The sequence below is a fragment of the Pseudopodoces humilis genome, chromosome 1 (genome assembly GCF_049639895.1).
Source record: "Pseudopodoces humilis isolate 2021_Gansu_Grassland_sample_001 chromosome 1, ASM4963989v1, whole genome shotgun sequence".
Taxonomy (NCBI): domain Eukaryota; kingdom Metazoa; phylum Chordata; class Aves; order Passeriformes; family Paridae; genus Pseudopodoces; species Pseudopodoces humilis.
The window spans coordinates 6,536,947-6,561,474 of record NC_142200.1 but is presented as its reverse complement, the minus strand read 5'-3'; the positions used below and the strand labels follow the sequence as shown (position 1 = coordinate 6,561,474).

General features: G+C 40.1%; 1 protein-coding gene across 2 annotated transcripts in view; it reads left to right on the top strand.

The window, feature by feature from the left end:
* The first annotated feature begins 491 nt into the window (after positions 1 to 491).
* Positions 492 to 24,528, top strand: part of KHDRBS3 (KH RNA binding domain containing, signal transduction associated 3) — an 89,993-nt gene continuing 65,956 nt past the window's right edge. For both annotated transcript variants that reach the window (XM_088066058.1, XM_005516891.3), the window contains exon 1: positions 492 to 979. In XM_088066058.1, coding sequence (XP_087922184.1) covers positions 892 to 979 — 88 coding nt within the window. In that variant the 5' untranslated portion in view covers positions 492 to 891. The remainder of the gene's footprint in view (positions 980 to 24,528) is intronic.

Here is a 24,528-nt window from a genome sequence, read left to right as displayed (position 1 = left end):
CTGCCTTTCTCCGTAAGATCTGACAGGGACGGAAAGGACGCCGTCCTGGATCCGCGACCCCTCTCACAGATCCTACGACCCCAGGAAGGGTTCCAAAGGGGACTTGTGTGTCGGAGGGGTCACTGTGGGGTCTGAGGGGCTCTACAATTCTCGCTGGTCCAGACACAGCCCCGAACCCGCCCGGCTCCCGGAGCGGAGCCGCTCTGGGAGTGCTCCCTAAGCACCGGCCCCTCACCGACAGCGGGGAGGCGGGGCCAGCAGCAGCGACCAATGAGAAGCTTTGGCTGGTCTCTGATTGACAGGCCACGTCTTCCAATGGGAGCCTTCACTTGAGCAAGGGGGCGACACTAGGGGGGCGCTGCTATCCCCGCCCATTGGAAGTAGCAGGGGCGGGGCACGGCTCCTGGGCGGGGCTAAGGGCCGCTGAGGGGCGTGGTCTGGGCGGTTTATAAATGTGGTGCGGAGCGTTTCTCCCGCTCAGTCCGCGCAGCGTCGCTGGGCGCGCTGTGTTTGCTGCGGGTCTGTGCGCAGCGCCTGCCGTCGCCTAACACTCCTTTTATTGTGTGCGCGGCCCCCGTCTTGCCTCGGTCAGCGGATCCCGGGGCACGTCTCTTCCCTATCTTACCTCCTTGTGCGCTTCCGCAGAGTGATTTGTCCGCGGCCCTTGCCCGCTGAGGGGGGGCGTCCCCCCAGCCCTCTCCCCTTTTCTTCCCCCCTCCTGGCCGGGGGCTTGCGGCGCTTCCTCCTGGATGCGTCCCCGCAGCCCCGGGCGGGAGGCGGCCAGGGGGAAGCGCTGCCTCCGAGGATTTACCGCTGCCTGGGACTCGGACCCTCTCCTTTCCCGCCGGCGCACCCGGCGCCCCGGCTCCGCTGCCGCTCCGGGCCGCTGCCATGGACGAGAAGTACCTGCCCGAGCTGATGGCGGGGAAGGGCTCGCTGGACCCGTCCTTCACCCACGCCTTGCGGCTGGTCAACCAAGGTGAGGGGCGGCGGGGCGGAGCGGGGCGCCTTGTCCCGCGGTGGGGACGGGCCGGAGTGAGCGGCGGCCGCCGCGGATGCTCAGGCGGGGGTTCACCCTTCCTTATTGCACCGCTTGGAGGGGTTTGTTGTGTTCAGGCTCCTGGTGAGGTTCTCGGTGAGGGCTTCACCCTTGCCTTGTACCGCTTGGTGGGGTTTGTCTGTCAGGCTGTCGGTGTTTGCCGGCTCCCGGCACCTTCCCCTGCCGGGCAGCATCGCGCAGGCAGCCGCGCACGCTGGACGCCTTCCCGCATTGCCCCTCTCCCACCGGTGTTTTCTCTGCCATCGCTCACTGCTCGAGTTATAGATTATTCCGAGTTGAATGGCTGCGTAAGACGGCTGGGTCTGCTGTGCTCTGATCGCTCTGCACGTCAGTTACAACCCCAGAAGGTTTTCCTATTTAACTCGTTTCTGAACAATGAGCAGCCGATTGTTTACATGTGTGAGAGCCTTCTTAAGAACGAGCCTACTACCGATGGCCTTTCCTAGAAACTTTGGGCTCTGCTGCTAAGATATTAAGGAACCAACAATGCATTTTAGTAAACCTTTTAAAAACACAAAGTGTATTTTATTTTACAATTATGTAACTCCAAATAATAAATTATTCCCACTCCTTCTGCATCTCTCATATCAGATGTGGTTTAAAGAGCTATCTTTTTGTTTCGGTGATGTAATACTGACTAGAAAAGTCATTCTGTGTGAATTAAAGTATCAATTAATGTACCTTTGGAGATACTGTATAATTGGCAGGTTACTTTCAAGTACAGCACTGGAGAGATAAATGCTTGATCTGGTGCTTAGGATGCTCAAGTGAAATAAGCTATGAACTGATCCTCTAATACACCAAGCAGTGGCAGCCAAAATGATTCTGGCTTCAACTGCAATGATTACAATGGTGTTCTTTCCATCCTTTAACAGGAACAGGTTTAAGTTAATGTGGGTTCTTCTAAAGCATTATAGGCTTTGGTGTGTAATAGATGGAAATGCCTGTCTCAGAATCAGAAGGAGACCTGCTGTTGTCTGAAATACTCTGGAGTTAGAGGTAGCTGTCAGTTTCAACTGTGGAATGCATTTACTAAGTGAATTGAAGGTCCATGTCCATGGGTGGTTGTTGTTTTGCATGTTTTTCAGAACTTTGAATCTGTAAAAATGTCCCTGTTGACTGTGGGAAAAGGAGAATTATGTTAAAAAAAGCAGTTATTTGCTGTGTTTGCTGTAAATGAAAAAACTTGTAAAAATTAAACTTGATGGCTACAAAGTATTGAAGTTCCCCTCTAGGTAGTGAAGAATATTTTTGCATGTGTAAATTTTTCCAGGGAGTTACAGAAGTATGTGATTTAGTCTTTTGTAAACAGTGTTAAAGGAACTAAATCTTTGGAGGTCCTCATTGAAATGATAAATTGGACCACTGAAACTTTTGCCTTTCATCACGGTATCTGTATGTGTATATTCAGCTCCAAAAAACAAAATTATATTGTCAATGAAAAAATGTAGGTGTATGTGCATCCAACCTCTGTAATCTGTTAGGCATCTTGATTTTTTTATTTAGTTTTCATTGATTTTTTGTGAAGTTTTGGATTATATCTGAAGTGTTTCACATGTTAGAGGTGGGGAAGAGAAAGACTGAAGGTGACTAAACAACTGGTTAACTGTAATTTGAAATGTAAATTTGTATAATATCAATGTAGAGTAGATAGTTTAGTTGTAGAAACACCAAACAGCCAGATATAATGAAGTGACTATATAATACAGGTGAGAAATATAACTTCAGGAGGGGCTGATTTACAAACCCTTCCTGCCATGACACTATCTTTATCAGGAACTGTTTTGTTTTTTTTCAATTGTAATAATTCTCTGCACTTGAATGACAACTATAAGGGAAAATGTATATATAATGGTTCTGGCTTGGATTTTGTGTACCAGGTCCACTGAGTATTTTCTATATTAATTCATGTGGAGGCAAATGAAATAGCTTGTCTAATTTTTTTAACTGGATTTGTTTATCTTTTAAGTTTAAAATGAAACATGTTTCCAAGTTTGGCTTCTTTTGGGTATCTGTGAGAATGTCTTAGCAGAGGTTTTAAGTGCTTTAAATAACCAGCTTAATTATGTAATAGCATTTTGGTGTCTTAGTGGTGTTAAAATTTCTGTCTGTATTTACTTAAACTGAAATATACTGTACATCAGCTGGCTTTCTTTAAAAACTCAAGACTAGTTTTTAAGGGTTTCTGTGGATGAGGTAGAATCCTTCTGAGGTGCTGAAGTAATTCAGTAGTGTTTACTGCTTAGACAGAAGAGCCAAATTGCTAAGAAATTTCCAGTCATGCTGAAATTTGGTTTCTAGGGAAAATCCTGTGTCTAGATTTCTGAAATCTAGTAATTATAGTTTTCAAATTGAAGTGGATGGATTTGCGTATTATGCTTATAATTACACATTATAATGTGTACACAGAAATTGCATTATTTTAAATTAAAAAAGTTGAGCTTGACCTGCTTCAAGTTCCGGAGTATCATTTCAGTTAAAAAAGAACAATGTAGAAATAACTGAGATGCTGTAAGAATATTTTCATGGTCAGTATTATTAAACCGTCTTTCTGAATTAAGATATAACAGAAATTTCTTTGCCTTAAAGCCTTATTTTAAAGCACTATAATCAAATATCATTATCCTTCAATGTTCCTGCATAGTAAATCCTAATTTTTCTTGTTGAGAACTCTGTCCAAGGATTTGATGCCCTGTCTCCTTGGAACACACCTATTGCTTAAATTTTGTTTTAAATATTTGGCTACTGCTTAAATTTTAGAATATTGGGAATCTTTTCCAGGAGACTAGACTTGATCTCTTGTTCTAATTAAGAAGATGTATTTGTACACTTGAACATGAAACCGTCCTAAAAAGGGGATTTTTTTTTTTGCCTATAAACCATTAAACATGTTATAGATTTGAAGTAGACTTATTTGCATATGTAATAAGATGACCATGCTAGTGAGATTAATTTGCAGCTGGTACCAGACAGTGGGACCTGGAACATTTTGTCCAGTTATTATCTTATACTTAAGTTCTGTAAATGGAGGACCTTGGGAAAGACGAGATTCTGTGATGAAGCAAGAGCTTAGTGCATTTGTATATTTCTTATTTTCAACTCTCATGTGCTCATCTTTATGCAAAATCTGAAAATTATTTGTCTGTGGGAGTGATGGTAGTTGTGAAATCAAGCCTTATTTTGAAGACTGACTTTGCAGTTGTGGTTGTATGTAAATGTTGGTAAATGTGCAAGTGTAGTGTTGTCATAACTTGGTTCGTCAGTGATGCTCTAAAAATACTGAAGGATCCGTGAGAGATAAATTACTTTACCTTCTTTCACATTTATTTATAGTAGCGATTCAAGCAGTTTGTGAATGTTGAATGAAGTATGTGAAACTGCAGATGGAAGAAGCTAGCTGTAAATAAAACATGGTGATACCAGACACAATTCTAGCAGGGGAGACATGAAAATGGGTGCTTGGCAGTTGTTTGGTTTGTGTAGATAATGAAAGTTAGGGCTACTATCATTGCTGCAAGACAACTCTTTTGTGCAAGCTGGACTCTGGAATTCTTCCTTACAAGCTCATTTTAGCTGCTTTGAGATTTGAGGTAATATCTGAAATTGGCAAGGCTGCCTTTAAAATGTCAATGAGATGATGTACAGGAATACCAAGCCTTCCTATCAGTAGATGGCTGTATGTGGTAACTGTGTGTTGAATAGCTTTCCTGAGCCACATATCTAGTGGTGATCAGCAGGGGCTTGCTGTTTCTTGTGTCAAATTTTTCTTGGGAGTTCAGCAATCAGAGCTGTACCTCCCTAAATATCAGGGAGAATGGAGTGTGAGGGAGTGTACTTGCTTTCTGCCTTGTGGAGAATATGAGTGGTGTAATATTTATTTTTTTTTTCAGCAGAGATGGCTTTGTCAAAATAGTTAAGTAGGAGCTTAACAATCAATTAAGGTTCCATATATATATTACTCATTTTTGTTGTGGTTTAAGCTCAGCTTGGATGGTAGATACTGTGCAGCCACTTGTTCCCTTTCCCCTGGTGGAATCTGGGGAGAATTGAAAAGAGGTACAACTTGTGGGTTTAATGACTAAAATAAAGTCAAATATAATAATTGTACTGGAAATGAAAAAGAGGAATAAAACCCAAGAGAAACAAGTGGTGCGTAATACAGTTATTCCCTGTCTGCTGACTGATGCCCAGGCTGTCCCTGGGCAGCAATCAGTGGCTCTGAGTCAACTCCCCCGGTTTATGTACTGGGCATGCATCCTGTGGTGTGCAATATTCCTTTGTCCAGCTCAGATCACCTCTCCTGGCCATGCTCCCTCTGGGCTTCTTGTGCACCTGCTCCCTGGGAGAGCGTAAGACACTGCAAACTCCTTGATTTAGAGTAAGCATTACTTAGCAACAACCAAAACATCACTGTGTTCTCAGCTCTCATACTGAATCTGAAGCACTGCACTCTACCAGGCACTAGGAAGAAAATGAACTCTATCCCAGCCAAAACCAGGACAATTTTCAATAAATCCATTTAAATACACGAGGGATGTCATGGTTTTCTTCAGTTTATCAAAAATAAATGTGATTGTGTAGTGACGTGCATATGTTGTAATATAAGTAATCAGTTTGCCACTGAGCCATCCACTTTCCCATGTGGACAAGTTGTGTGGCATGGCACAGACACATGGTGCTGCTTATTCGTAGTCTCTAATGGTGTTAAATGTACTCCATCAGTGTAACCTTAAACTCTCCTTGTTGTCATTATAGTATCAATCACAGAAACAATACTTGTTTCAAGTGTCCTATTCTTTGAGAATTTCAAAGCACTTCATGAAGGTCATAGGTGTTTTGAAAGTTGATATATGGCTGTGGAAAGCTGATGGTGTTTTAAAATTGCTCAGAGCATCATATGAAATATAGTAAATCTTGTGCTCCTCAAATTTTTTTCAGACAGCTTTCAGTTGTCATTCTTAGAGGTTAACCAGAAATAAACTCTTCTGATTTTAGTCTGATTACTAGAAGACAACAGTTTAAGCAAAACATTTTGGTGGAATTGGATATTATCCAGGCCAAGTGTGATGAGAAATTTAAGTGACAGTAATGGGAATGGATATGATGTAATGGTTGCACCATCAAGCTAGGGAAGGCCAACTTGGATTCTATTTCTGTTTTCTTAAAGCAGCATAAAAAGTAATAACTCTTGGAGGGCAGAAGGGATGTTTCAGAGTCTCTCATCTCACCTATCTGTATTTGGTAAAACTTCAGAAGTTTACATTTTTAAGGTTGCTCTTTGCCTTTACTTCAGTGAAACTGTATTGGAACAGTCAGAAGGCTTCCTAAAAGTTAGATTTCAATCTTGCTCTCTTAAAAGGCTGGGGAAGAGGTTTATCAGATATTCCACTCATGGTAACAGGGCTTCTGCGAAATGCAGCTGAAGATAATCATACATTCTTCACCCCTGGGCTTGTCTGTTCTGAAGCCTGACTGAGCCTAGAGCCACTCGCTGTAATCACAGTTAGTGTGAAGCTGACTCCTAATTCACTTGCACACTCACTTTGGCAGTCAATGAGAGAGATTGAATTTAAAGGTTTCAAATGCAGGCTGACATGGTTTGTCACTTTCAATCTTTTTTGACACCAGCCATGCAAATTAAAACTGTAACCTTCTGAGTACTTATTTACTGGGGAAATCAGAAAGAAGGTCACTGCACTGTTCTTCTGGCCTGTGCCTTGTTTGACATTTCTTGCATGTACTTAAAATTTATGTATGTGACCTTTCTGCCCTCTGACTTCAAGTATAATTAAGAAACAAAAGAATTTAGGATACACTTCTGTTTGAAAGAATTGGGTGTCAAAGTTCAGAGTTGAGAAGCATCTGTAAAGTATTCAGTGTGGTACTTCATGACTTTTTAATTAGTATTTAGCAGGGTTCAGTAAAAAGCATGTTTAAATAGATTAGCTAGTAACTGACACCTAATATTTTATGGTGAATTAACAGACTGTTCTTAGCTGAGCTCTGCAAGAATCTTGCAAGCTTCATGTTTACATTACTAATACTGTTTTTCAAATAGAAGATACCAAAGGACAAGGCTTCTATACTGGGCACGTGGAGTATCTTGATAAAGTGGGGTTGTCTACCGCGAATCATGGGAAGGCAAGTCTCACCCATACCATGAGAGCTGTTTGCTAGGGGTGGTTGTAGTTCTGGGAATTATTTTAGAGCCGTATATTTCTAGCCAAGTGTAGCACTAGCTAGAAAATTAATATCTTTATGGCCTTAAGCTAAGGCCATAAGGGCATATGGACTCGGGAATTTAATTTTCTTGTGGCATTCTAGTTCCAGAAGTCCATATGTCTTAATCTTTGAGGAAATCATGGAAAAAATACAGCGCTTTGCAAGCTTGAGAAGGTCTGTAGGCCTCTTCCTAGTCTGATTGGTGTGTGAAAGTGATCATTGACTTGTCCTTTGAGAGCCTGAGTGCCTTCAGGAGTGAATGAAGGTATGAAGAGGCCTTTTAAACTGTTGGTGAAATGTCTGGCCAAGAAGAACAAATGAAAAATGCACAATACTTGAGCAATGGATGATTAATTCTTAAATCAGATCTAAGGACCAGTAGATTTTGCATGTCTTGACATCTTCGGTTCAAAATGACTTGCATTTATGGACATTTGATCTCTGCTAAATTGTTAAGCTCTTTGAACTGTCAATGTCTTGGGCTGTACAGTAGCTGAATGTTGCTTGTTTATGCCAAGGAGAAAATTAAAGAGCAGTAACTGGAGAGGTAGCATGAAGGAGCATTGTTAGACTGACTGATGTATTTTTGTACCTCAGCAGCTGAACAGTGCATGTTTTATTCTTTGTGTGTTTATCCCATCTTAAAATTTTCCTTTGCTTACTCACCTTTATCATATTTATCACTTGTGGTTCTCGTGTTGTTGTTTTTCAGCATTTTACTTTATTGTCAAGGTAAACTTACTAAGAAACTAGGCAGTTAAATGGATTTCCTTTCTATTCTCCATCTCTAGGTGCTATTTGCTGGATGCCTTTCATTTCTTATTTTGATGTGTTTATCAGACTTTTGGCTGCAGGTAGCAACTCAACTTCAACAAAGTTGCAAAGCAGCAAAACAATGTCAGTTCAATTCTTGTAGATGGTAAATCTTTCATTTTTTTGGCTTGTATAGGTGTTTTTTTTTTATAGATCTTTATTTTCCAGGAAGAATTTGTTGACAAAGTAATTGGAAATGTAAAAGATTAGAAATCATTTCAGTAAGGCCATTGTACTTGATCCAACAGAAAATTTGTTGCAACAACTGCTGCTCTGCTGATCTTGGTATAAATATAGTGACAGTGAAAACCTGAAGTTGCAAATCCTTTGAGGATTTACTGATTTTATTCAACTTCAATAATCCATCAGGATTGTTCAGAAGGGGTAGTCTGAGGAAGATGCCTTTATGTGGACAAGACAAAGAACTTAGGAAAATGTCTTAAGTACTGTGTGCAGTTTCAGACACCACAATATAAATCAAAATACAGGAAAGATATAAAACTGCTAGAGGGTGTTCAGAGGACTGTGAAAATGATGGCTCTGGAGGAGAAGCCATATGAGATGTGACTGAGTCTTGGTCTATTCAGCCTGGAGAAGAGGCTGAGAGGAGGCTTCATTGCAGTCTGCAACATCCTCATGAGAGGAAGAGCAGGAGCTGGCACTGATCTGTTCTCTCCGGTGACAGTGACAGGACCTGAGGGAAAGGCCTGGAGCTGGGTCAGGGGAGGTTTAGGTTGGATACTGAGAAAAGGTTCTTCCCCCAGAGGGTGGAACAGGCTCCCCAGGGAGGTGGTCACAGCACCAAGCCTGACACAGCTCAAGAAACATTTGAATAATGCTTCAGCCACATGGTGGGATTCTTGAGCTGGTCTTGTGCAGGGCCAGGAGTTGGAATTCAGTCCTTGTGAGTCCCTTGCAACTCAGGACATTCTGTGATTCTATAAATTGAAATTGCTTCTCCTCTCACTGCTGCTACATTTGTTGAACGCTTGGAGAGTAAATGTGTCTGTAGCCTTTTACTGCCTCAGGCCATTCAGTAACAGTACTCTGGGACGCAGATGTGTTTGAAAGCAAAAGGTTTTAGATGTTTTCAGCCAATTTTTCCTACTGCTTTGGGATAAAAAATGATGATTTTCAGATAGAGAAATGGAAGGATGCTTTAATGTGGTCATTCTTCCTTTAATGTGTCCTTTTCTGTTTGCTGGTAGTGGACAAATGTTTTTGTTACTGGTTCATTTTGATCCATGTCCTAATTAACTAGAGGTGGTCAAGTACCAATCCTGATGTGTGTCCCTGGTCAGAAGCCCAGTTTCTGCTCCCTGCAATCACATCCACAGTATTTGAGGTTAAGGAGATTTTTGTTGCCTTTCTTCTGCTATTAAGCAGAAATGCTGTGGTGCCCTCTATGTTGACTTCAGTGATACTGCTCCATGGGGTAAAGCAGTGAAGTAAAAAAATCACCCTTTCCATTTCTACCCACCTCCAGACTAATGCTAAATGATAAATTTCACTCCTGTGAAAGGCACTATGGTTCATCGTGTCTGTTTGGTTGTTTGAATTTTTATTGTGTTTAACCATACCCCATCTTTCCTCCTGAGCTTGAAGGAAAGCAGATTTTTCTCAGATACAGAAACACAGTTTGGGTATGATGTTCTTGATCCATTTGTAGAGTCATGAAAGTTCAGAAAGCTTTTTTTTTCACTTTACTAAGTATCCAGCTGCTTCACGACCACTTCCAGCTTATTATTTTAGGCTCAAGAAGCCCTAATGTTGACAAAACTTGGTCACAAATCAGTTTTCTGCCTTCCTTAAAAGAGTTCCCCAAAATCTTTGTGGTAGGTGGAGATGTTCCTCAAAGCAAAAGAGTTGTTTTTAATGATTGATTCAGTTTCTCCATTTAAGCCTGGTGTATCTGGAGGAGATGCTCTGCTTCCCAGCAGATGGACCACAGTGATACCTTTGGCCCTAGATAACTCTTGCTCCCTGTGTGGAGTTATGGCAGTAATAGCCTAGGCTGGATAGTCTGCGTGGTGAAATGCAGCACCTTAGTACCAGATCTTAAGGACTGCTAAGACACAGCTGGGACAGCTGACCCCAACTGATACAAGACATGTTCCAGACCATATGGCATCATGCCCAGCATATAAAGCTGAGGGGAAGAAGGAAGAGAGGAAGTTTGGGGCAATGGTGTTTGTTTTCCCAAGTCACCATTATGTGTGATGGAGCTCTGCTTTCCTGGGAATGTCTGAACACATGGCAAGTGGTGGATGAATTGTTTTGCTTTCCTTATGTGCATGGATTTTGTTTTACCTACTGTTAAATAAGCTGTCTTTATCTTGACCCACGAAGTTTATTAATTTTACCCTTGTGGTTTTCTCCCCCATCATCCTGGGAGGAAGGGAGCATCTCTGTGGGGCTCAGCTGCTAGCTGGGGGAAAACCATGACAGAGAATTAATGACCTCTGAAGACTTCTTCCAGCCGTTTATCACCTGTGAGTTTGAGGATCTTGGGCGACTATGAACTATTAATATGGGCAATATGTTCTTTGAAAAGAATCGAAGCCTTCCACAGTGTGCTTTTCTACAAGATTCTAATACAGCATCTTAAATGTAGCAATGCAGAACTCCTGACGATGTAGCTTATGCAGAAAGGCTTTTGAATGCTTCTTTGCCAGGCAACTCTATTACGATTAGGGCACTAGTTTTTAGAGGAAGCATTGTGTGTTTCATTTCTGGGGAGCTATTCCGGGGGGGCTTTAGAGCTTTTCGGGATTTCGGGAGCGGTGCCGAGCGCTCCGAGCGCTGCCAGCAGGGGGCGACAGCGGCCCGGCCTTGGGGGGCTCCTGGGATCGTCTGTGATACCCCCGGGAGGGGCGGGGGTCGTCTGTGTTACCCCCGGGAGGGGCGGGGGTCGTCTGTGTTACCCCCGGGAGGGGCGGGGGTCGGCTGTGATACCCCCGGGAGGGGCGGGGGTCGTCTGTGTTACCCCCGGGAGGGGCGGGATCGGGGCTCCCGGGATCGGCTGTGATACCCCCGGGAGAGGCGGGGATCGGCTGTGATACCCCCGGGAGAGGCGGGATCGGGGCTGCCGGGATCGGCTGTGATACCCCCGGGAGAGGTGGGATTGGGGATCAGGTGTGAGCCCCTCGGGAGGGGCGGGATCGGAGCTCCCGGGAGCGGGTGTCAGCCCCTCGGGAGAGCGGAATCGGGGAGGGGTGGGAGCGACTGTCAGTGCCCCGGGAGAGACAGGACTAGGGCTCCGGGGAGTGGGTGTCATCCCCGGGAGAGCTGGGATCGGGGGATGGGAGTGGGTGTCAGCCCCTCGGGAGAGCGGAGTCCGGGCCACGCGGTGCTGGGTGCCATGGGTGTTTGCCTGTCACAGCAGCTGTCGCAGCCAGATGTGTTCTGTCTGTTCCGTGTCTCAAGGCGCAGGTGTGTTCCTGTCCTGCTGTAACCCCAGCCCGCAGCTCGGCCCCCGCAGCCGCTCGCTCCCTCCCCCGAGAGGGAATGGGGGAGGGAGTCGGAAGAGTAAAAGCTGCAGAACTCCGCGTTAAGATAGGATGCTTTGATAAGCAAGGTACAAACTGCTCACACAAGCAAATGAAAATAAGGAATCCATTCACCACTTCGCATGAGCAGGCAGATGTTCAGCCATCTCTAGGAGGGCAGGATTCTATCACACCTGACTGTGGCTCGATGAGACAAACGCCTCCACTTCGAACATCCTCCCCCTTCCTTATTCCTCCCACTCCGAATGTCCACCTCTTCCTTCTGCCCCTCATTTATATATTGAGGATGGCAGCATACCATACACGGGGATGGTTTTAAACTAAAAGAGGAGAAAGTTGGATTATATATTAGGAAGAAATTCTTCTCTTTGTGCTGAGGCACTGGCACAGGTTGCTCAGAGAAGCTGTGGAAGCCCCTCCCTTGGAGTGTTCCAGGTCAGGTTGGATGGGGCTCTGAGAAACCTGGTCTAGGGGAAGGTGTCCCTGCCCATGACAGGGGGTGTGGAACTAAATGAACTAGAAGGTCACTTCCACCCCAAACCCTTCCATGACCTCAAGTAGCTTTGGCCTGTGGTGTTTTCTTCATCTATGCTTAAGACTGCTGTCAGTCCAATTTGATAAGTGTTGAATAAAATTTTAAGATAAACTTTCCCAGACTTTTAAACTTTAAGCTCTTAGAATATTCCTTTATTATCAGCTGATGAAATGGAGAGTACAGGGAAATTACCATAATGGTATTTATAAATTATTTATTTATAGATGCGCTTGTACAGTTTGTAGACCTGAAATAATAGGCCTTGTTTGAAACCCTAAGTAATAGTTCAGTATAAGGTTAATTAAAAATGCTGGTGTGTATTTCATTACTTACATGAGTGGCAAGTAGCTGTCTGTGGGATCAGCTCTATAAAGAATTCTTAAGCCAATCATTCTTTAGATTAAAGCCCTGACAGTGGAAAATGGATGTGATTTGCTTTCTTAACTGGTAGATCATAGTTTCTTTAGACTTCAGTGGTGTGCTGAGCATTGTGCTAACATAATGTATTTTCTGCCTCTGAGTAGGTTGTAGGTCCTGAAGGCACCAATCCCTTATTCCTGTTCATGTGTTCAAAGCAATGACCAAAGCTTCCAATGACTGCCTGGGCTAGGAGGCTGCTTGCTATGATGCCTTGCATGAGGCTGATGCTGAGTATTTATTTAGTTACTCTAGGCAATAGCTAAAGTACTCAACTTGCTGGATAGCTTCCTTTTGGTCATTTTTCTGGGGAAAGCAGTGAAATGGATATCAAAGAAATGAATCAAAGAATTTCTTTCGCACTTGGATAAAGTGTAAGGTAAAACTGTAGGCTGACTTTTTTACAGCTCTTTCAGAATATTTTGCTTAATTTTATATTACTGTGCTGGAGTATTAACAGGCTAGAGGTCCACCCTGTAGCTTGGATTTCAGTAAATGTTTTAGCAGTAACTATTCATGATTTCTAGGTCTGTGCAAATGATGCTAGTCACGTAGATACGTCTTCTCAGAATCTGTATGAGGTATTTTTTGGGTCCTCATTTGGAAAGGTTTCATTGCTGTTATCAAAGCTGAGATTTGAAGTTTTTGTGCAGTAATCGAAAAAGCTGAGTGGAGGGAATGCAGAAAGCAAACATAGTTCCTTTATTCAGGTTTGGTACCTTAAACATGGCTGTGCATACTGTTAGTAATGGATGTCAAACTGTGCTGTAATAAAACAAATGTTAGCATTATTTTTCTTTCATTTTATTGATGACTAATTAGCTGTTTGAGCTGTATCAATTATAGTCAATCAACTTTGTGTAATAATACCTTTTCCCCTTACAGTATTTCATCCTCAAGACAGCCATCCTGACATGGAAGAAATTTTACATGTACCTAATTGAAATACTAACAGAATAGTGAATGCAATTTCAAGCTAAGCTATAAAATGAAGAATTAAGAGCAGATGGCCCCTTCAGAAAAATAGATTAAACAGAATAGATACTCCTGGCCAGCTACATAGTTAATCTCATGCTTCTTGTTAAGGGGTACTGCCAATGGATAGTTATTAGGCAAAGGTAAAGTAAAAACTGTATGAATTTACTGAAAAAAGCTTTTCTTCATTCACAACTCTTTCTGGTAATTCAGTCTTATGTATGTATTTTTGAAGTTAGTTATAGCAAGTATGAGTAGTAACTTACTAAATTTGTTGTGCTTTGCTTTAGGAAGGGATCCTGCAAAAAGAGCAGCTCTGTGAATGTGGCTCCGTTTATGATCAACAAAAATTCATTGCAGCATTTCTGGTATTTTCTGGCTCTGTGACACAATGATGATTGAGTCTTTAAACTCAAATGTCAGATTTGGTAGAGGGATTTGTGAATGTGTCTTTCCTGTTGGCAGGAGAAAGAACTTCTATTCCCTGTGGTTAAATGTTCCTTTCAGGTGTATTAGTAGATAGTCAGATTTTTCAGTTCAGTGAAGCACCTTTATTTCTTGGGTGTATGCAAAATAAGACATTCCAGCCTTTTTAGGCGGCTATTCTGTATGTGGCATTTCATTCCTGCACTTGCTCTAAGATCAGTGAATGGAGAGGGGAAGTGAGATTTGAAACTTAGTAACACATGATCCTTCCTCTAGGAAGGGTTCTTTATGGGTGTGCAAGTATCCATTGTGAGCGAATTTCTTCCCAAACTCACTTTTTTGTTTTGTTTCTCTCTAGTAGCAAGGAGCAATAAAAAAATCTACCCTATTAATTGGTTATTGCTGTCTCAGCTGTCCTTCATCTTTTAGGTACACACTCTAAATTTCTTAGGCGGCTGTATTTTTTAAAGTTCATTCCCTTTGTCCTCTGCCACATCTAGAAGTTAACTTCTTTCTGTACTTTTGGAAAATGGAGCATCAACATTTTCTTTCCCATATAAAAGCAATTTAAGCATCACTGAATCAAGAAGTAATGGCACCTCAGGTAGTTTGCGTTGGCACTTTTCTTATTGTTTCTTGGCAGACAGAAGTGATGAAGGAGCAGAAACTTGAATATATGGGGCTGTGAAAGCAGGTGGGGGACAGGCAGGGCAGCTGTCTGGTTAGAAGCAGCTTCTGCCAGTTCCCAGCACTGTTGTTAAAAATATGATCATTTTTGTTTTTGCTGTCGCACCTTGCATATAGGTGAACTTCCCTGGCTGTGATTTGTCTCACTGCACTTAAAGGTGTCAGCTGTCTTGTGCCTGTGACACTTCGTAGCAGTTGATTTTTTGGTTTGTAATTTGTAGAAATGTACTGAAAACTGCTATTTAAACTATTGAATACAGGAATTATTCCCCTAAAAGCACACATACTCATCACTGCGAAAAAGTTGTGTTTGGTAAAAATTGGCATTTTGAAATTAACTGGATTAAAACTAAAACCAGTAACGTGTCTAAAGTTAATTCATTAAATACCTACATGACATAATTTGGCTACAGTAAAACTCAGGAATCACATTTTAGAATTCTATGTAAGCATTTGATTTTAAACTGTCTTCAAAACAAATTAGCAAGATGAATGAATTTGCTATGTCTTGACTGCTGAGTAGTTGCATAGAACATGCAGTTTTCCTGATTCTTACAGTTATACCATAACCATGTCTGTTGGAAAGAAACTTAGACCTTTAAAAATACTTTTTACTGAACAAAGATGCTTTCTGTAAACAAATTTACTAACCTGAAATACAACTTACTCAGAAGGAACTGCTTAGTTCTTTTTAAGGTAAACATGAAGGTACTTTCTTTGTGGAAGAATTTTGAGTCAGAGCTGTTTCTTACAGCAAGTAAACCCATACCATAAATGTTATTAAACTGTACTATATTTTAGCTTTGTAAGGTGTGTTTCAGAAAAAGCTTACTGGCATAAGTTGATAGTTACTTCAGATATTTTTGCAGGTATAAAACTTAGTTTGTTTCATTTTTTCTTAAATATGGAAAGATGAATATGTCCTATTAGGTGAATGCTAGAAATACTAGTTTGAGGAAAAAAAAAAAACCAACCCTTTCTTCATAGATGCCATGGAAGTTGGAAGATAACCTTCTTCAGGAAAGGTGCTCTGTGGACAGGCACATGGTCCTGCAGAGGCAGAGATTCACTGCAGCTGTAGATGTTGGCTGCTTTCCTGCAGAAGCAGGTCTTGAAAGATGTTTGGTCCCTTCCTTATGATTTGGAGCTGGATTGAATCCATAAAATGGAATTTCAAGTTTTATGACACTTCTTTGGGAGTCTGATTTGTGAGTTCCACAATTCTGTGAAGTGGTTCAACGAACTTCATGAGGATAAGTTTAATAGCACAGTATTTGGGAAAAAAAATGGAATGTTGTAGCAATATTCATTAATTCTGTGTAATGTGTGTCTTCATACACAGAAAATAATTTGGATTTCCCTGCTATTGAGCATTTGGAATGCATTATAATTAATGTTATCCCTATGCTAGTTAAAAATTAACTTGGATGCTAGAAGTTTTTAACATCCAATTTATGTTGAAACTCATACATAAAATTACCACACAAATTTCTTTAAGCAGCACTTTCCCATGGGACAGTAGATGTGCAAGCTGCCTTTGTATGTTTTTCTTGCCAAATTACATTACTGCAGCCCAGGACTGTAATGGGTGACAAAAAATAAAAGGACTGCCTACAATAATTTTGTCAAAAGAGGTGCTTTGCCTCTTTATCTGCTGGCAGTGGAAGTCCCTTCCTTCTGAAGGAATCATGGAGTGGTTTGGGTTGGAAGGACCTTAAAGGCCATCTAGTTCCAATCACCATGGGCAGAAACACCTTCCACAGGACCAGCTTGCTCAAAGCCCATCCAACCTGGCTTTGAGGTTAGAGGATTAAGGGTGTGTTAACCTAATCCAGGATGGTGTGTTGGAATTAGTCCCTTTTCTTTCACACATGCCAACTAATGTCCATAGGTTTGTTTCCTACACCTGTGGATCAGAATGCACAAATGCTTTAGGATGCTTTAGGTTGTTACCTTTTCCATAAATATTATGAAAACATTTTTAAAATTTGTGATTTTTTTGTTTGTTTTACAGAGTAATATACAACTAATCTATTTTATGACCCATGACATCCACCTGTTTTTGTGGTTTTGTGTTCTTTCTGTACAAGATTACTTTTTCACAGCTTACTTGCACTTCACTAGTTTCTGTTTTAAAAAACAAAGTTTCAGACATTTGAGTCTCAGGATTCTGAGAAATTTCCATCAAAGAACCAGGAAGCTTGTTTTAAAATTCAGCAAGGTGAGAAAATTATGAACAATAGGTTGAAACAAGAGATTATACAAGAAACAGTGTACACTGTTTTCAATGGCTCGTCTTCTTGAGACTTTAAGCAGGGATTGCATTCACTTTGAGTTCACTTCATCAGTGCAATGCCACAGAATATATAGATTTTTTTTTAATCAATTCTGTAGTAAGATTGAGGTTATACTTGGTGGTAGCGGTTATACTTGGTGTAGAGCTTATGTAGGATCAGTGGGTGTGAGTTTAAATCATAAGTGTCTGGTGCTAACTCTGAATTTCACTGACTTAAATATAAGAATTAAAAAACATTAAAAAACTTGCAATAGCAGGTATTCTATGTGGAATATGGACAGTGACAAGTTTTTATTGGACAGAAAAATGCATTTTGCACAATGTGGTGTTCTGGGAAGCAGTGGGAAGAGCTGCATGCTTGTGTGCATTTTCAGCCAGGCACAATGGAGCGAGAAAACAATGGACTGCTTTACCCTGAGTCTGTCCATATCTGTTTTTCTAGGCTGTTTTAGCATTCCTAAGGTGAGTGAATAACATTAATTTCTACTGTGCTTTCAGGTTACAAATCATGGCTTTCTATGTTCCAGTATTTCATGAGAAATAAATCTTGGGCTGGAGGCAGAATTTATTAGAACTAGTATTTTTTCAAAGTACCAAAGATTGGAAAAAAAATCTTTCCTTCAAAAAATAATTTCAAAACTCTACAGCAAAACAGAAGAAATCAAGATGCTTGCTAAAACTTGCATGAGATGAAGGATCACCACTTCCAAAGTGCTGGCAGTGCTGTTCTGGTGTAGCCCAGGTTGTGGTGGCCTTTGCAAGTGCAACTTCCCAGCTGGTGTTCAGCTTGTTCGAGCTTCAGGTCCTCTTCTGCACAGATCCTTTCTGGCTGTTTGGTTTCCAGGCCATTCTCTTGTATGGGATTACTCCTCCACAGGCACAGGCTTTGCACTTCCCTTTGAGCTGTGTAGGACTGCTGTCAGCCCATTCCTCCAGCTCTTCAAGGCTGGTGTTTCTCTGGTGTTTGAATCGCTCCCAGTTTCCTCTTATGTGTAAAGCTGCTGAAACTTCACTCTGTGCCATTAAGCCAGGTCATTGATGAAGTTATTAAATATCACTGACCCTCAGAGCTCACCACTGCTATCTGGTCCCTGGCTGGCCTGGTTGTGATACCCCTGCCAGAGTCCTTTGAGCCAGGCAGGTCAGTTTTCAGTCCACCTCAAGGTCCATGTCTCCATCCTGTGCCTCATCAGCCTACATGAGGATGGGGTGTGGGAGGTTTACCAAAAACCCTGTTACGGATGGGGTGGACACATCAGCTCTTGTCTCATCTCATATTGTTCACAGCACTGTTTAGTACCTGTGACTTCCCTGCCATAAATTTGTGCAGACTGCTCTCATCTTGTCCTTCTATGCTTGGAAATGGTTTTCAAGAGCTGCTTACTACATGACCTTCCAAGAGATCAAGGCGAGTTTTACCACACCGTGGTAAAGATCCTCCTCCCTGCTCTTGAAGATAGGACTCATACTTGCTTTGCCTCAGTCCTCAGGGACATTCCCTGGTGACCATGACCTTATGAAAACAGTGGCCTGGTGATGGCATCAGCCAGCTCCCTCAGTATTCGTGGATGTTTCCTGAAACACCTACTTTAGTGATGATTTCAAGTAAATTGTGACTTAAAGAGGTGTGAGTTGTGTTTTACTGGTATTTATCAGCGGGATATGACATGTTAACTGAATTAAGGATTGCCAGAGTGTGAGGCTCTACCTTGGCCTTCTGTCATGGGGATGGAGGCTCCTGGCAAAGCTCTAGTTGCCTAAAAATGATCTTTAGAGAAGTAAAAGATAACACTACTTTGTCTTGCTGACGGCTACATAAATCTTGCATAATGCTAAGTAAACAGCTGTACACTTTCTTGTGTAACTATCAATTATACAAAACACAGGGATGTGTTTTGTTAGCATAGCTATCTTCTACTATTAAATACGGTTTGTTTGAATCTGCTGGCAGATTTTTAGACTGCAGTCTTTGCTAGTGCCTTAAAGTGTGGTTTTAATAGTGCTCAAGTCTGTCTGTTTTGAGGGTCAACAACTGGATGTGCTTTGGCTACTGCTTCACCTTGGCAATAGTTTAAAATGGGATATTTGCATATTGGGAGCTGCAGGTTGTATCCGTTTTTCAGTCGAGATCTGACTTACATGTTTTCTTGTGAAAGTTGTCAGAGGAGTCAGAGAAAGTTTGTAGTACTCTGCAGTTCCATGTACATGATAAGGAAGAAAGATTATAGACCCTTCTTGATGTCTCACCAAAATGTCAAGTGAAATCTTGTGTAAGAGCTACCTGCCTGTGTTCATATGCATAAATAGAAAAGGTGGAACAGCTGCTTGTAAGGACTCCTGATACAGAATATTATCTTGAGTCCTGTGCACCAAGTAGTGTAAGATGCTCTGTATATTGGATTTTAAGTCACAAAAGAAATGAGTTGACTTTTTGTAGTTAGTGGATGCCTGACTTTGCTAATTTAAAAATATTGGTGCTTAAAGAAAGATCTGCAGTAGGTAAATGTACAGTAGGTAAATCATACAGCTGACTTCAGCGTTTTGTTCCAAGTTATCTTCACAATGAGATAAATAATTTTCAGTGGAGTAGGTTGAGGATATGGGACTGAAGTCTATGTATACATCTTGTTTTCTTCCTGAACAAGACTGATTAAACATCCATTAATACCTTATACATGATTTTGACAGTTCCTACTGTGGTACTTCCTACCTTCCTGCTAATATTAATCAGTCTAAACAGATTTTAGTGGAGTAATTTTTGATGTGAAGGTAATAGGTGTTCAATTAGTTTTGAATTGCTTAAATAAAAAAGCCCATTCAAAATGTTTGTCATTTTGGTGACTGAAATGTATTTTCAGATCAGTGCAGATAGTAGTACTTAGTCTGTAAAATAGAACTTATAATGCCTGTGAATGCAATTTAAATAAAGATTGGTTTGAGTTCTTCAACAGGATATTATTATTAATTTGAGGATTCTGAATGCTGTAGACATCATTCTAGCATGAACTGCTTATTTTATTGTAAATTGAAATTAGATTCATTGTCAGTTGCTTTTACAAAATTAAGGTGGTGTATGAAAGACAATTATTCGGAATTCAACTGTTGTAATAGTATGCATTAGTTGAAGCAAATTAGTGTGGTTTTTTTATGCAGAATTCATGCTCTTAATGCATTATTTTCTATGCCAGTTCAGAATTAGGACCTATTATGGATGCATAACTTGTGATTTTTAAAAAGACTTTTTGGAGGATTAAAATGTTGGCTGAGGAGAATTGGTTAAGTTTTCTGAGGCTCTTAAAGAAATGGGTGTGGGTGCAGTAATAGAGTAACAGCATTAAAAATTGAAAATTCTGTTCCATTTTTTATTTGTGTTTTAGACCCATTCAGGACGAGTCTAAATGTTGCCATTCCACATATATTTAGTTTCCTCATTTTAAATACTTTGAGGCTATTTTTGTTTGTTTGATTACTTTAGTTTTCTAATTTTCTTTCTTTTTTTTTTTAATGAGGATACGCTAATTAGTATTTACTTCGGAAATATCTTGGAGGGTGTAAAAAGGATATTTGTCTAAGCATTTACTCATATCAGAAATTGTTTAGTTGCTGAACTTGTGTGTTTTTCTGAGGGATTGTCATGCTATATACAGTTGAAATTGGGACATTCTGCATTTTTTTGTGAATGTCTTCACAGAGAAACTGCTTTGAAGCAAACTAGACTATGCTAGACATGTTTTAAGATATTCAAAAGTAGGAGGCTAAGGTTGCCTCTTCTGTTTAGTGCAAAAATTGGGAAGGTTGTCCAGCTTCAGGCTGATCAAGAGGACAGGGAGTGAGTAGTAGGTCTCTTGGAGGCTGCTGCAAAGAAATCTGTGGGTTTTATTTCAGCAAGTCTTTTGAAATGTATTAAAGCCTTGGTATGGTGATTCTAGTTCAGGTTCATGCTGTGCAGTACTGTTTTCAGCTCAAAAGATGAGAAATATTGGTTGGAGAGGTGCTGATTCAAAGAACTTTTAATCATCCCCTAGTAGAACAGGGAATAAAGGAGTTGAGGGTAAAAAGTGTATAAACTGAATCAAGACCATTTTACTACAACAATAATGAGATTAAGCTTTCATCAGTTTAATTGAACTTGGAATTGTAATTGGGTTCACCATCTTGTTTTACTGTACTCTGGTTTTACAGAACTCCTGGAATTAGTCAATGTGAGCAATTAGTCAGCATCTGGCACAGCAAACTTCCTATGACTTGGCTTAGTTGGGAAAGTTGTAATATTTTTTTAAGAGTAGGTGTTCTTGAAATGTGTCTTCTGAGATAAGTTATGGTTTTTGCCACAGCAAAAATTTCCAAATAAACAGTATGGAATGCTGATATTCCATTAGGGAAAAACTTTTTTTTTTCTGAAATCCTGCTACAACTTACTTGGAGGTCCCCGTTTTCCTCTGGGAGCTTGTCTATTACCAAAGCTTGAATGTGTTCCTTAAAGGAGGTCTTCATAAAATGCAAACTAATAAATCAAGGTCTGTTTTTTGTACTACCATCACTTTGATTTTTTTTTCTAAGGCGAAACCAAAAGGAATCCTGCAGCCAGAGGAGCTGGCCATCCAGCTCAATGTTCTGTCTCCAGCAATGTTGAAAAGCAATGAGTTTTCAAGAGCTAAAAGTACAGGGGAAGTATGTAAAGATACTCAGCCTTCAGTTTGACTGAAGAGCTTTCTGAATTGAGGAGGGTGTGATTTTTCTAAGTCAACTGTGAAGGTTTGAGGAGTCACTGAGAAATATTATTGCTATTGGGCTATGCTTCAGTAGTTGTATAACATGCTTGATTGAGTCAGTCTAAATTTTGATGTTTCCTTTTCTCAGATACAAGGCAATAAAATTGCCAAAATAAAGCAAAATCTATTTCTTCTATTGTATAATGTTAGTAATTTTCAAACCAACTTGATTTAGGAGTATTTTTAAAGGATAATGTAATTCTTAGAATATCTTCACTTTGAAAATGGATATAGAAACTACTTCTAGTGCAATTGCAGTGCAGTTCCATCAATGCCCTGTTCTCTTAAGCCAGGATCATGTGGATATGCGTGAGTAGCCTTGCATTTTTCACTTGTTCTTCCATCTGAAGTAGGAAGAAGTTAGTACAAAATTGTTTGGATATTATGGAGTATTTGGTAAGACATCTGAATCTCAGGAAATATAGTAGGAACTTTCTTAAGGATTTGCAGGCAAATTGACCTGGTTTCTGCTTCTCCTGATCTTGTGTAAAGGAAATATTGCCTTAAGGACAAATGCAGTAAACATTTCTGTTTACTTTGAGGTTGACATTTGATCTTGTATTTGTTATATTGATTTACTACAGACAAATAGGGCATCACTTGGCTCAGCATTAAACACAAGTATTTATATTGGCTTAGCCAAGGGATCTGGAATCCTGGATTCCAGTAGTTCTGCCCCAGGAAGATTAATTCTAACTGAAGAATAATATGAAACAATTCTACTTCGTCATTATCTGATGTATCTACCACTGTTATTTGGTGAATTAACTGAGGACTAATCATTGCTTAGATCTCTATGATTAAATGTAAAGAAAAAAAAATCCATGGAGTTAAATTCCTGTTGCATTAGCTGCATCCTTGGTCTGAGAACATGAGATTTTAATCTCTAGCATTATGGGAAGCTTTAATCACATGTTTATTTACTGTTTGTGATCTAGGAAATGGCATTGCTTCATATAGCTAAGCAGTGCAGAATGTAATCTAAGGATTAAGAAAAGGCAAATCTTCCTATCCATTTGACCTTGAAAATCTGATTGGATTTCCTGTGTGATCTGGCATGATTTTTCCCTAATTATCTAAAGCTTGATGTATGTGAATGAAATTACAAGAGCTGTGCAGATATGGTTAAAATTCTAATGCTTAGCTGTATTTCCCGTTTATCTTGGATTTCAAGTTGAAAGAAATAAAAAAAAAGTAAAAGCTGAGATAAACTGTGATCAGTGGACTGGACTTCGTTCATACAAAACTCAAGTCCTCTACAATACCAATGAAGAGGTAGAAAGTCGTAAATAAGTTTGATTAACATTAGACCATAACAGGAAAAAATTACTTAATCTTGCTTTGTACTGCTTTGGTAATGGACTGTGGCTATTTGTTGGTAAAGTGATTTGTCTTTAAAACAAATGGGGAAAATTGTGATCCATTTTGCTGAGAGCTTATTTTGCAGCCTCTTAATGGGTTTCAGTAGCTTCTTCAAGCAAAAAGGAAGTTGTTTAAACAGTGCAGGTAAAAGAATAAAGGGATTTTGCATAAAACGTTCAATAAAGTTTGTAGATACTTGGCGTAGAACTGATTTTTGGAGTAAATAATGTGTTTCTTTTAATAATGACTTGAAGCTCAGTATCTACTAGAGCAAGAGAACGGTCTTTTTATGATTTTTATTAGTTAAAGTAGTCCGATATTATGAGCATATTTAGCATTAGTCACGTTGTTGCAACCAAATACCTAAATTCAAATACCTAATTCAAATAACTTTTCTAAGCTAAAGTATTTAGGAAATACAATTAGCAGTTTATTGATCTCTTAAGGAATTTATGCAGCTGGCTCAGCTGAAGAATGTTACTGAGGTAGAATTCTGTGCTTAACTCTTCAAGTGCATTTTAAGTGCTTCTGAGGTGTCTGAAACAACTCATTTCCAGGTGTAATATTTCTTGGCAGTTTTTAGGAAGTTCCTCAAACCACTGTTGATTCATAAATTTGTGGTTCTCACTTTTAGGTAGGCAGGGGGATTGCATTGTATGCCATGCTGTGTATTTGGGGATAACAGCATATGACTCAACATGAGAAAACAAATTTTTAGCTTTACCAGTTCATAAAAACTTGGTGGGCTTTGTTGTTGAAGGTACTTTTATTTTGTAAGTTTAGATTCTTCAGGAAAGTTTTTTACTGTAACAGTAATTGCAGTGACTGAGAACTTGTAAAGGTCTTGTATCAGACTAGGATCAATTGAACTACATGGGGGTCTTAGAGAACTGCTCTGTCACAAAAAATACAGCAAAATGCATTAATGGAACTCAATGTTGAGTGGAGTTTCATTGTGCTTTTCGGACTTGGAACAAATTTTAGCCCTAACATTTAAAATCAATATTTAATGAAGAAATATCCAATTTTGTTGCAACTGCATTTGCCTCAGTCATAACAAATGGATGTATTTTTATTACAGTTTTAATTATCAGCATTTTATGGTATAAAATATTGCTAAAGAACAGCAGATTTGTGGTCAATTTTAAGCTTTGAATGTTTATACTGATAGTGTAATACCAACAGCAGCCTTAAAAATTAGTGTTGTGTTTTTACTTGTAAAACATAAAAACCTCTAAGTAACTAATCTTGTTTTTCAAGAGAAATCAGAGTTTTGTCACTACTGCCCTTGTTACATGAGGAAAGAGGGGTGTTAGATGTATATCTGTATTTGAATGCTGTGATAGTATTATGCTTTTACAACTGAATGTGGTATTTGGAAACTTTGATGTATGAAAGATACCAGTCACCTGATTTCTGAGTGGGAGCATCACACTCTATAAAATTTTAGTCTT